This window comes from Pseudopipra pipra, chromosome 6 (assembly GCF_036250125.1).
Source record: "Pseudopipra pipra isolate bDixPip1 chromosome 6, bDixPip1.hap1, whole genome shotgun sequence".
Lineage (NCBI taxonomy): Eukaryota > Metazoa > Chordata > Aves > Passeriformes > Pipridae > Pseudopipra > Pseudopipra pipra.
In genome coordinates, this window is record NC_087554.1 from 7,003,257 (window position 1) to 7,017,055 (window position 13,799).

The 13,799-nt window shown below is 36.7% G+C and overlaps 1 protein-coding gene across 3 annotated transcripts in view; it reads left to right on the forward strand.

Moving 5' to 3' along the window:
* The window catches only part of LUZP2 (leucine zipper protein 2), a 132,610-nt gene extending 124,585 nt beyond the window's left edge, over window positions 1-8,025 (forward strand). For all 3 annotated transcript variants that reach the window (XM_064657198.1, XM_064657199.1, XM_064657197.1), the window contains exons 10-12: window positions 462-554; window positions 6,871-6,948; window positions 7,407-8,025. In XM_064657198.1, the coding sequence (XP_064513268.1) occupies window positions 462-554; window positions 6,871-6,948; window positions 7,407-7,511 (276 nt within the window). In that variant the 3' untranslated portion in view covers window positions 7,512-8,025. The remainder of the gene's footprint in view (window positions 1-461; window positions 555-6,870; window positions 6,949-7,406) is intronic.
* The last annotated feature ends 5,774 nt before the right edge of the window (window positions 8,026-13,799 follow it).

Genomic DNA, 13,799 nt, shown 5'->3' on the forward strand with positions numbered 1-13,799 from the left:
GAGGTCCCAGCAGAGAGAGACTGGGGAAGTCTGAATTAAGCTAAATCAGCTCATGAACTTGTCAGCTCAGGGTCTCAGTCTTTCCCAGAATCCACAGAAGTCACAGGAATACGAGTTCTTAAAATGTTCTTTTTTTCTCCTATGGCATTTAGATAGAATATCTTGATTATATATATATGGAAGTAAAGCTTTACAAGGGAGTGCTTTAATGAGAATGTATATTAAGACATGCCCTTTATAAAATTAGCTGAAAATGCAGTGTATAAAATAGTTAACAGTTTGCAGTATCTCCCCTTTCTGTTTTTCATCATTACCCTGATTTTTCAAATGTGACCTAATCGATATTTTTGTCTCAATTATATTAGCTTTTTTAAATTATTATTATTATTTTAATTATTATTATTTTAATTATTATTATTTTAATTATGATTTCAATCATGATTTCATTTTTTATTTCCCAGGTTCGTCGAAATGTCTCAGCAGAGAAAGAGAATTTTCCTGTGGCCTTGAAAAAGAAAGAAAATCAGAGCACCCAGGAGTGTGATTCTCAAAATGTAAGATTAACTCACCTGGAAACCGAGGTCCAAACTAGGCTGTATGAAAACATTAATGCCTCAGGCAGCTGTCAATGGGGCTTTTCCAATCTAAAATGGTACACAGATTTTAAATAAATCAAACAGGAAAAAAAAATCAGAAAAAATGACGGAGGCAAAATTTGCTGAGAGAGCTGGTTGTCTGCTCAATAGACCCAAAAGCACAGTCCTACCTTGGCTAATTTGCAGGTGAAATATATATATATATATAATATATTGTTATATCTCCAGGTATAACAAACTCCTGTGGAGGTAACTGGTTAATCAGGGATCATAGCAGTGTGAACAAAACGTTGGAAAACAAATCTTAGATAATTCAGCATTCAACAAATGGTAAAACCCCTGCATATAGTATCCATTTATCACAAATATGTTCAAGGTTATTCAGTTATAAGTTACTTTCCCTCTGCCACATCCTTTAGAGGAGGGCAGGGACAAGGGGAAATTGTATATCCAGAAGATTGCATAATTTGCTGTTGCATTTGCTGTTGTTTAATGTCTAAAGGTAAAGGAAACTTAATTTCTTTAATAAAAATTGAAGGAGGAGAAGAAAATCACATTAAATTAGGAGGTTGGAGTGAACTCCATTTAGATTATGACTACAGGTTAGTTATCACTTAGGAAACTTATAGGAGGTTTGATGAAATGTAGATTACTTTAGGCAGAGACTGAATTAATTTAGGCTGAAAATTTGTGTAAAGAGGCTCAGGGAGCTCTTTTTTTATAGGAGTGAATAAATAAAAGGAGAAAGAAAAAGAAAAAAAACTGTTAACACATTTCTGAAATCAAAAGAGGATTTAATTTCTCTACCAAGTAATGCAGCGAGAGGCACCTAAAAGGTGCACTTTTCCATAAAATCAAGGATTTGGTATTTTTGATTAGTGGGTAGTTGCTTTTAGCACTTCAAGCAAGTGTTTTTAGCCATGTAGTCAGCATGGAATGCTGCTTGGTATAAGAAATTTTTCAGGGAAGGCAGATGACTCCAATTGGAGTTAGAAGTGTTGATGAGTTGAACTGTTTTTCAAGATTCAATTTAAATTAAAATCTAACCCTAATCCCTGCATTTGTCTAAGTAACATTATAATTCAAGTAAAAATAAATTAGGCTATATATCTGAATTTGAGTAATAGGATTAAATTTTATATCATTTAATCTCTCAATTAGCATATTTTAAGACCAGTTCTATATTCTGTGGGACTCACATTTCCTTTAAGTTTTAAATCTTTAAGATTTGTTAAGTCTGTGTTTGACAAAACCTCCTGCATGGAGGAAAAAGTAGTAAAATGAAAGAAAGCATACCTTAGGGGTATTCAAATTAACTGTGCCTTGCTAGATAATGCTCCTTATCGTAAAATTAAGCAGGCAATGCTTTTCTCAGTCTTATCTTGCTCCTAAACATGTTCCTGCTAACAAATTCGCTTTTCTACTGAAAATTGAGCATTATGTAATATTCATAGCACCATTGTGTTCACTTTTAAAAAAAGAAATTAATCTAGGATTCACACTCATGCACAACATGCTGTGCTTGCAGTGTCTGTTGAAGGAATGGCTTTGATAGCAAATTTACAAAAAGTTTTGTGAGGACGACCACACTTCTAGGCAAGTGTCGGAGGACAGAAACTGTGTGAACAGTTTCCATTGCATTTCTGCGACCTTCACCTTGGCATGGCTGGGTGCAGACAGTAAAAAAAATACTGTGCCACTAATATGACTGCAGGTCCTGTGCCAGGGTGAAGGAGGAGTTATGCTGGCAGGAAAACAAGTTTTATGGACACCTGGTGTGGTCCAATTAGTAATGTACAGCTCAGTGTGTTTACCTTATGTATCCAATGTAACCTGAAAAAGAATCACATGTCTCTGCATCACAAGCAGCATATAAGCTGCTTTTCCTCTAATAAAGGGGACATTTTTGCCAATCATATTGATTTGTGTGCATTTCTGTCTGAACCCCTCCGCCGTTAGGCAAGGAACTCATAAATACTGTGGTATTTACCCCAGTCAGGAACAGAATCTCCAGTGTAATTAAAAAACTTAAAATGCAGGAAGACGTGTTCTCTTTACATGTGAGACTTTTATGATGTATCTTTTTTGTATGTGGATGTAAAAATCTGAGGCCATCGTGGGAGAATAAAACATCCTGGTTTGTCAGCATCCCCTACACCTTAAATATCACAGAAGGTTCAATAATGAAAATGGGAAAATTTTCTTGTAAATTAAGGATTGACTAAAGGAAAGCAGGAAATTTTCAAAGAGAGCTAAAGCACTATGTTTTTTGTAACTGTTCCAACTATTTTACACAGTCTAAGGTCCATTCTTGACCCCTTTTCATGCTGTGGTTTGCTCACACTGATGACTACAATAATTTTCCTGGTTGTTTGTTTAAATTGAAATTTTTTTCTTTATCCTGTACATGCTGTCCACCTGAACATGAGCTAACATGGGCATAAAAATAGTGCAGCTGATGATGTTGGCTTAGCAACCTCTTCCCACCTTTTTTTTATTATTGTTATTATTTCTCTCTCACATTAATATATATATATATATATTTAGAGACAAGGAAGAATTCAAATTAGTCAGTTTTGAGAATTGAACTAAAAATGTCTCTCTCTACAATTACCCTTTGCATGATGACATTAGAGATGCCACCTGTAATTCTGAAAGAACTAGAAGGAATTTATTCTCCCAAAGGATCCTGTTACTTCAGTAACAAAAAGCTGTAATTTTTACCTGTGAGCACTATCACTTTAAGAAAATTCCACACTTGGGAAGAGTTTTTGTTGGATTTTTATCATTACTTGGTTGTGGGTTTGTGTTTGTTTCTGAGGATTTTACAGCTGCTTAACTCCCAATGAAGGAAGAATAAGACTGGAAGGTCGAGAACATATGACAGGTTCTAATTCACCATTTGTTTAAGAAAAATAAATGAAGATGTTATTAAAACTCTGTTGCTTAGAAACCTAATATTTCAGCAGTACTTTCTCAGAACTTTGCAAAGATCCTCTGATTGTGTCTCTGATAAACAAAATGTGATTTATATTTTGGAGGAATTACTGTACTAAAGACTAACCACAGAGGAACAAGGAATATTACAGATATTAAGGCAGAAAATAAAGCAAAATGTTTAGTTGCTGGTTTCAACTGACATTTTTTAGCCTGTAGTCCTATTGTAGTTTTGTCTGTATGGTTTTGTGCCTGTTTACAGTAATTAATGTAGTTTACATTAAAATTAATACAAATTAAAATTTATTGACAAATGGAATACAGACAGGTGAAATTATATCAGCAAATTTGGAAATCAGACACTGTTGATATTTACCTGTCATGAAATTTGGCATGACCAGTAGCAGCCAGAAGCTGGTAGGCCATCCTGTTGCACATAATCTGAAATTTGTCAAAGACCAAAAAAAATATTAACTTCAGTTTTCTTTTAAAAATTCTCATTATTTAGATTAATTTTATTTTATATGGGGAATCTTGTCAATACTACTTTTTCTTAGCCTTATCCAGAGATGTTTGCCCTATAACTGCCTCCTGAAACTCTCTGCAGAACCAAAGTTTTTGCAGAATCAGAGTTCTGCAGAGCTCTTTGCCCTATACTATTTCCCTTTTCTGTCTTCCCAAAAACTTTTGGGAGTTTATTTTGGCTTTTACGCCACCAGGATGGGTTTTGTTTCCTTTTCCTATCAAATAATTCTTACAAGTGTAACATACAATTTAAAACTACCAATTTGGTATTGCTAAAACATTGAACAATTTATAAAATGATTCTCTGTTGTCTGTTCTCATCTTAGGTTTCTTGCTCTTTGTCCTTGTAGAGTCTTTTCTGATAAATAAAGGTGATAGTGCTTTTATTTACTGCATTAATTTCCTGCAGTAAACAAACACTACATGTTCATTAATCATTCCGTGACAAATGACACTGAGTATTGGAGCCAAACTTGCACATGTTCCTAAGCAACCACAGCATTTTGCTTCATTTTTCTCTCTCAGTTTCAATTGCAGAGCTTTGATCACATTTTACTCTCCCATTGTTTCCACGAGGGAGTAATAATAGGAAAAAAAGAAACCATCGTCATAACGAAACTTCAAACTAATAAAATTCTTAAAGTAAATTCTGTTCCCTAAATGAGGACTGTGGAGGTCATAAGAAGTTACATCATCTGAGTTTAACCATACCCTTAGTACACTGTGGTCTAAAATAGGAGGAAGATGTGAAAAGGCATTTGCACACCTCATATACTTCTTGCTCTGTGTCTTTCTTTTAAACAGTGAGGGTTAAAGGAGCTTGAAACACAGAGCTGCAGCAAATCCATGAGCAGATCTGATAAAACACGTCCTTGAATAAACTGTGAACCTACCTTGGCTAGTGACAACTAACATAACTAGTTGGTTATAACCACACTGTCCTTTTCTCCTCTCTCTGGTTTGCTGTCCCCAGAAGCAGCTCCCTGCATTATCCCCCATCACACCCTACAAACACCCTGCACTTCTGCTCTGGGTGCCCCCTGAAGCCAAAAGGAGGGCAGTGGTGATGCCAAGGAACACTGAAAGTAAATCTGGTCAAGTAAATCTGTATGATGCCCTTCAGCAGCAGCTGAATTATTTTTTAACTGCAAAAGCTGTTCTAATATCACGTATTTAAACTTGATTTCCTGCCTTCATGCAGTTTGAGTATTTGACCTTAAATTATTACATTAATTTGACCATAAAGCCCGTTCTTGTACTGGTGGAGTGGAAAACCCTTCTAGTTACATTGTTCAACTGTCTGCAAACCAAGTTGCACAGATCAATAGCCAAGGGACTGCTGAGTTCTAAGTGGCTTGTCGAAAATTCTTTTTAAAAGAAGACACACATTTGGTTTTATCCACATTTGGAGTTTATGCATCCAGCTGCGAAGCTCTCCAGCCCTGATGCATGATTTACCTGGGTGAACTGAATTGCTGGAACCTCTGAAATGTTGTGTATGTTGCTGATCAAGCTGCATGCTTCACAACCAGAGTTTCACACAGAGATCAGACCTCGTGCTGAGCTGACAAAAACAACGCCGCCTTTCAAGCCTGTCATCGAGGCACCTAAATTTTTCTGTCATATTAAATTTCTCACCACTCTCGATTTTATTTCATGTCATAGAGGCAAAACCTACTGCTTAAGGCAAAATGCACTCGTTGGAAAACTCGATTTTATAAATACAAATAGATCATTAATGTGTTTCCTGAAGTTTATGCAGAGCAAGCAGCAAGTGTACAACAGCACTAAATGTGGTCTGTTTGTCTACCATGTAGAAGAAAAACATCCTAAGAATTTTGTTGTACTTAGTCATAAAAATTGTGAATGTTGGCCAAGCTAAATTTTAAGGAGATGTTTGAGAAGAGTCAGCAACAGTGAAAACAGTGAAACAGCCTGGGCAGCCATCAAACACACTTGAATAACAGGGTTTTTTTCCTGAATCCTTCTCTTTGTTAAAGGTTTCATTTTCACCATTTGGACTCTCAGCGCTGTGTTTTAGAGCTTTTCCTATGGCATCATTACTCCTACTCCTGAAGGGACTTTGGTTTAACTATGGTTGAAATTTCAGCACTGGGTAAATCTCTGCTTTCATAACAGGACATCTCTTCGGTTCAGAAATCTACTGAGTAATTAATTTTATTTATGCTGTGCAACTCTGTTTTCCCAGATATTAAAAAGCATATAGGCAAAGAATATGACACTATTCCTGGAATAAAATGACAACAATTAACGTCACAAACTTTTCCATACCTTGGAAGTCATCTGTCTTTCCCATTCAGTGAATACACATCCCCAGTCAGGGATTATTATACCCAAGAGATCTGGTAGTTTAGACAAGAGTGTAGTAATAGAGAACTTCTAACTGTAATGCTGGTTTTCACCTGTTTGTTGCTATTTCCTCACCCATAAAAGACAATTATAATTACTTTTCTGTTCCCTAGGACCACTCGTAGGAGTAAAACTTCACTATTTGTGATGAGATTTCAACATGAGAAAAAACTGCTGGATAGGTTGTTAAACTTGCTGCCACATTAGACTGTTATAGAGATGATGGGAGTCTGGGATTTAAGTCTCGTTTCATCAACTAGGCTTAAAAGAAGACCCAGTGATTTTTTCTATTTTCCTTCTTTTTTTTTTTTTCCTTCTTCTTTTTTTTTTTTTTTTTTTTTTTTGGTTGTTGTTGTTGGGGGTTTTTTTTGCTTTTAAAGAAAACCATAAATATTTTAGGAAAAAAATATGAAGTAGTTATATCTGGCATTTGTATTGACAGGTTGCCAAGACGTGTCTGGGGAATCGCAGCAACTCGACATCTCATTTGAAGGCAGCAGAAACAGAGACAAGCCTTCAGGTATTCCTCTTTCTGAGTAACTGCTGGGGTTTAATTAAAAGGTCTTGTGAAGTATGTTTGCACATTCTACACTAAATTTTGTCTCAGAAGACCACTTTCTTAGTTCAGATTTTGACTGCATTTTGTTGTGCATCAGAGCTCTTCATTTGATGGACCAAGAGAAGGTCAAAACCGTCATGATTATAAAGCAGCATTACACTTGTATGCTTTTGCACTGTAAAAATTGTTAAATATGCTTCCTTTATTAGAGATTAGAATCCTTTTCTAGGTGCAGCTGGCAAATACCATATTCTGCTGTTGTAGTTTAAGGCTGGTACATCAGTTTAACAGAAATACAGCTCTGTGTGCACTAATGCCACGGATTTTTAACACACTTTTTTTATCTGTTTATGTGTTTATATATACACAGAGAGAGAGAGTACACAGTGTTTACACTCATGCTGTTTTCACCTCCACAGAAGTTGCACAGCCTTCCACGGACTAAATCCGAAGACAAAAAATCACCTGGAAGAAATGAGAAAAAATCTGAAGAGTCTGTTAGTACAAAAGAAAAAAAACTCTGAACACTACTAACCTACATTAAAAATGCCATTCACTTGCTTCCACCTTCCTGTTCCTTTTTAGTGCAAAGTCATGAAATATTCCAGGTTTCTAAAGCATGCATTTTTCACTATTTTATGAATGTTTGTCAATTAGTCTAGAATAGACCAATTAGTACCTTCCAGCCATAATCCAAAACAGATGTTTGAAGAAATGCTTGATAATACAGTCCAGTTTTTGAACTCTTGTTCTACAGGATCAGTAACTGCATAGTTTCTTTGTAAACAACAGCCAATCTCAAGTATTTTCTCAGTCTGTCCTATTTCATGTACCTTTTTGGCAGATTAGGTTTTTAAATTAAGATTAAGGGGCAGCTGGAGGGCGGGGGAGGGGAGAAATACCTGTGTAGCCATAGTTGAAGTACAACCCATAAGTGCAACTGTAAAAAGGGAACTCTGGATGGGGGTCCATGTATTACCTTTCAGTAATACCATTTCAAATCTACTAATTTAAACAATAAAAGATGTTTATTTGGTTCTTTTTCTTTGTTGTTTTTTTTCCTAACTGCTATCACAACTAGTCCATTTTCCGAACACTGAAGCATTGACAGAATTGGGTTCTGAGGGATGGAGATAAAGAGAGTCATCACTTTTGGGATTCAGTTAATTGGAAATAGTTTCTAGTGGTGTCAAAGGTAACATTTCTTTGCATATGACACACCTTAACTTAAAAGGTCACTGAAATTGTTTCAGTCATCTGTCAAGAAGGGACATGGATCTCCATGTGCATGTCCCAGAGGAATGAGGTAAGCTGTCCTACCTGGCATTTGTTTCACCCTTCTAAAGCACTCAGCAGTCCTGACAGCATATCTGCTGTTGCTATAGCTGTTTATTGCTGCTGTGCCAAGGGATGGCTTGGGGTTGGTGTTCACAACATGAACAAACTCTACCTTATAAATCAGCAACAAACCAGCTTGCTTTTTCATTTTTGTTATTATTGTATTTTATTTATTCAGCATACCTGAAGCCAGGGAATGGTTGAGTAGCCCTCTGCTCCCTGGGAATATGCATCATTTATTTGGTATATCACCAGCAGATAATTAATGTAAGAAATCTGTTTACTGTTAGAAAAGCAACAAAAAAATACTGGGGGGAGGGGAGGTGTTGTGAGGTTATTTTTTGTTTTGTGTTGTCTCCAAAAGGTTTATTATTAGAAGCTTTCCTCTAGCCATGGGATCATAATCTGTGGTATGCATGCATGCATGTATGGTTTCAGTTTTTGTGTCCCTTTTCCTAGGTGACAGTGAAGATCAGGTGAGACAGAACTGTATATAAAGCCATGTTGGGGGGGAGAATTTGATTAAATATGTAGGTACTGATTATGTTTAGTCTGAGGATTTCCTGGACACCTTGGAATTGGACATTGGTCGCCACTCATTTTCAGTGTGATTAAACACTTCTTGCAGGATGGTGACTGGGGAAATCCCTGCATATCTTCATACCTGCTATTTTTAGGATAATCTATGTAGGGATACAGAATCAAGAAACATAATGATGGATATATGGTTGTTTTTTATCTGTATGTGGTGTAGGTGTATCTGCTATATGTGTAGGGATGGCTGAAAAAGCATTGCTACTCTGAAGAGTCTGAATTTTATGGAGAGGTAGGTACACATCCAAAGGGAAATCTGTCCTTGGTGGTTGTATCTCAGACAACTACAGCTCAACAACTCATACCTCTCCAGTTTGATAGGAAACCTCAATTTGCATGTGGGGAAAAAAATAGTATTTTGGAGAGGAAATTGGGATGTATAAGAATTTGTGTGTTAAAAGTCAAGGATTTTGAAAAGAAGAAAAAAAAAACCCTTACAGTGATGCTTCCAAGCATTAACGTTGCTTTTCACTAGCAAAGGTGTGCATATTTTCCCTTTTTCCCTCGATGGATAAATAGCCATTCTTCATTCCAGGTGTGACAGTGAGTAGTTCAACACCCCACGCTGGGATGATAACAAACAGACCTTGCTGCTTCCTTTGATTTGTGGTTGCTCAGCCTCACAAAGAGCTGGTCACGAGGGAACTTCAGTTTGTACAATTTAAGTCCCGCTCACACTTTCTGGGTCTCCCTAGAACACTCCAAACCCCTTTTGTGTTGGGAGAGAGCCATGTCACTTGGTGTCTCTTGCATTGTGGGCTCGTGGTACCACAGGGCAGAACATATTAAGATGTTTTGTAATTGCCTGCAGTTGCCTGGCAACCAGGTCATGGCCCACATCCTTCTCTCTGCAAAAAACTATAAGGAGGCAGAATGCTTTTTTGTCAGATATTCCAAAGGTTAGCTGTTAAAAGCAATTTAGTTTCCACTTCAAGTGCAGCCCAAACACACGTTCTTTTTTAAGAGTATGAGATGGTTTTTAGACTGTTCCAAACTTTAAACTTCTATTTCATTTTTCCTTTTATAATACACAGTTCTCTGAATTAATCTCTCATCCTATGCATTTGTATCTCTGTGCATGTGTATTTGCAAGCATATATACGCATTAAGCTACATGTAAACCTGCACATACATATTTGAGTGTGCATGTGAACCAGAAATTCTGGAGTGGAATTTCATCCATAGTCAGGTATTACCTTGCCAAAACTTCCTGTGGCAATCCAGTTCAGATGCAGGTGTTACAAAGGGGCCAGAAGGACTGACTTTCCTATTTAAACAAGAATTTCTGTCAGTACGAATGGGAGGAGGCTCTCACTGACTCTTAGAACATTAAAGATAAGATACACTGAGTTCTGTGTCTCTGTCTGACCTTGTGGAAAGCTGTCTCACTTCTTCAAGTACTTCAGTACAAATGATGTAATACACTACTTTATATGGTGTGAAAATATCAATGTGGGATAAGACAGTTTACTTTCATTTTTTAAGTCAAATGTTCCAATTAAAAGATGTTGTGGAAGGATATGAAATATTAGCACTATTTCTTGCTGAAAAAAAAACCCTCAAATTTAATTCCTTAAAGGGAAGCTCCAGAAATGGGTGAGTTTCTGGGAAAATCTCAAAGCAGTCAATAATAGCTAGAAATACCTATTTTATTTGTGTGTCTGCTATTTTACGTATTTTAAGAATTCTTTTTTCTATATATATGTGTCTATGTATAAGGTGTCTATAAGAAAGGGGTTTGCTTACATCTTTCCACTCTTCTCATCTCCTGATGGACCTGGACACTAAAATAAGAGGCTGAATTTGAATTTATTTAATGCATAATATGTCAGATCTATTTTCTTATTATTCCTGAATTGGGACAAAACATATTTGTCTGAAATAATGCAGTCAGTGTTTTTAAAAACTGTTCAGTGATTTATCTGTCTGTCTCCTTAATTTCCTCATTTGCTTCTCTCTCTTTCAAATGCCATTTGAATTAGGAAAAAGGTGTGCATGAAGAAAGAAATGTGCTTCCTCTGGGAAATATACTTATTTGAATTATTATGTAGAGATAAATAATTCACTAACTCAGAAAAGCCTGCATAAGCAAAACAAACAAAAAAGAAAAATACGGAGAAAATCTTTTTATTTCCCTGGGTTTGCAAACCCACGGATTCAAATTTTAGAAGCTGAATGAAGAACAGTGAAGGAGAGAAGGTGTAGACAAGGACTCTGTCATCCTCTTTTTTTTTTTTTTAATGTCTGAAAGGAAAAATAATGAGTTTGGATTCATTTTATGAGGTTGTATTGCCTTTTATTTACACCACTGGAAGCAAGGAAAAAAATTTAGGCAGTGACCTTTGAGAAAAAGTATTTCTTTTGTCAATGGATATAGATCTAGTCCTTCCAGCATGCAGCCAGGTAAAGAAAATGCTAGTTAAAAGAAAGGTGTGTGTTGTGTCTCATACTGATTGGGAACATTTTCTTACAAGTTTGTAAAGTGCTTTATTCACATGGGAGCCACATAGGACATATTTTTTTTTTATAGCAAGCAAAAAAAGCATTAAAGATTCAACTAATCCTGAAATTAGATGCCTGTAAGGACAGTTTAATTCATGATGCCAAGGAGAGGTGGCTTGAATATTACATCTTTCAGTGTTAATCTTTTTACCATATTCCACGAAGCTGGAAGGATTATAGAAAACAACTTTGAAACATAAGTGTAGATACATACAAGTACTTTCTGGTGCAAGGCAGAAACTGGTTTTGATGGTTTTGCCTTTGCTAAGGTGACAATTAGCAGAACTTTATGTAAATTGCAGGGAAGGTACAAAGTTCTGTTGAGCTCAAAGATTGAATATGATTATACACAGCAACTTATAAACCAATTTCAGACTGCAAAGTTAATATGAAAAGCGTTTGTCAGAATGTAAAAAAATCCATGAAATGAACCAACTAGGGTTTTTTTATTGTTTTCATTTAGAATTGTGTCTCACTGAACAGTCTTAAAAACAAATTGGAAACCCTGTGGAGTGCTTTCAAAGTGTGTATGTGGACAGCACTGAGATAATGTGAAGACACAATGATGGAAAAGTGTGCTCAAGGAACATATGCAGCCATGAGGCTTCTCTGGACTTAAATCTGCACACATGGTTTCTTTCCAAAATAGTTGCATAGCTCATCTTAAAATCCAGTTTAAAACTGCTTAATTAAATCTTTATTAATTTTTCAGAAACTTAGGTTTTATTTTCTTTGCTTCTGATAAACCAGAGGCTCTCCTTTTAATCACGTTGTGCCGTGTGACAAACATGGCACACTTACAAGGGTGTCACAAATGTGGCAAGAAACAAGTTCCTATGTAAGATGTAATTTTCTGGATCAGAAATCTTTATGCATCTCCTTTGAGGAGAGGAAAGTCATGGTTTTTAGCAAGTTTTATTTGTGAATAAGACAGTTTCCTTCATTATTTATATACTGTATTACAGTTCTACTTGGCTATTTAAATATGCAAGCAAATAATATCATGCCAGGCATGTTTACATATTTATTTTCTATATCTGCCTTGGGCTGGGGCACACCAGGTTACTGTAGTGATGCTTTGAAGGTACCAGCAATTAGAGTGCTTCATGGGCCAACCTCCAACCTTAACACAAAAAGGTAAATATCACTAAAACTGCGTGTGCTTTTTCCATAACACAAGAATGAAAAATATCCCTTTGCTTATTATCTGCAATCCCCCCCCCCCAAATTTTCACTGAAATAACTGAACTTTTTAAGTTACATTAACAGTCTAAACCTAACAGAGCAATATTCCTCGTGATGCATGGAAGTGCTGTCTCTCCCTGTGAGGATTTTGCCTGGGAAACTGCTACTGCACTGAAAAAAAAAGAGGGAGGAGAGAGGAGGGATCAGGGGAGAGAAAAAGATCAAGGGGCAGGAAGGAGCTTGAGAAGAGCCAGAAAATGGATATAGAGGGCACTGGGGGGAAAATTATGCATTTGGAAGAGGCATAAAAGAGGACTGAGGCAAAAGGATATTCACAATATGCATAGGAAAGCAATGAGGAGATTTCTTATCCCCTGTGACTGCCTAACAACTTTCACTGACTGCCATGTGCTGTCCCCTCTGCCATGGGATGAAAACTAACATTTAAATTTAGTGTAACTCTAAACTCTTTATCATATGGGCACCTTTTGGCTTTTTCCATGAAAGCACAACACTTAAAATGACGTTTCACCTGGCACTGCCCAGAGAGAGGTGACAAAGCAATGCAGCAGCTTCACCTCCACCTCCTTGTTCTGTCTCGTTAGGTAAGTGCAAACTGAAAGTAGGAAGGAAAGGAGAGATGTCCCTCTTTTTCAAGGAATATATCATGAATGGTCAGAAGACTCAGATGTGATCAGAACAAGGTGGTATAGACAAGCCTGGAAAGCGGATTTACGCAGATCCAGGTAGACCCTTTCCTTGTATTTCAAGGAAGGAGATGGAAAAAAAACCCACCCCACTTCTATTAGATTTGGTGCCTTATCTTATCTTAGGCCTTATCAGATCTCATAGAGCAGAAAATACTTAAAAGCAGGAAATACATAGAACTATTCTTTCCAGCAGGGGGTTGGTAGTGAACTGTCCTGTCACTGGCTGGAGGCTCTCCAGGCAAAATTTTTCTGAAACACATGCTGACTGCAGAAGATGTGACTTCACTCTATGTATTGAACTCTGCTTTGCAGCACTGACCAGTGCATTTTGCTCATAAACTGTTCCTCTGGAGAACAATTCCAGAGGAATAGAATTATTCATGAATTTATTCTGTCAGACAGGTTCAGTCTCCCCCTCCTAGAATCTGGCCTACAAGCTTTAAAAAGCATTGATTGGGAGTTGAAGAATTGTTTAATTCAAAC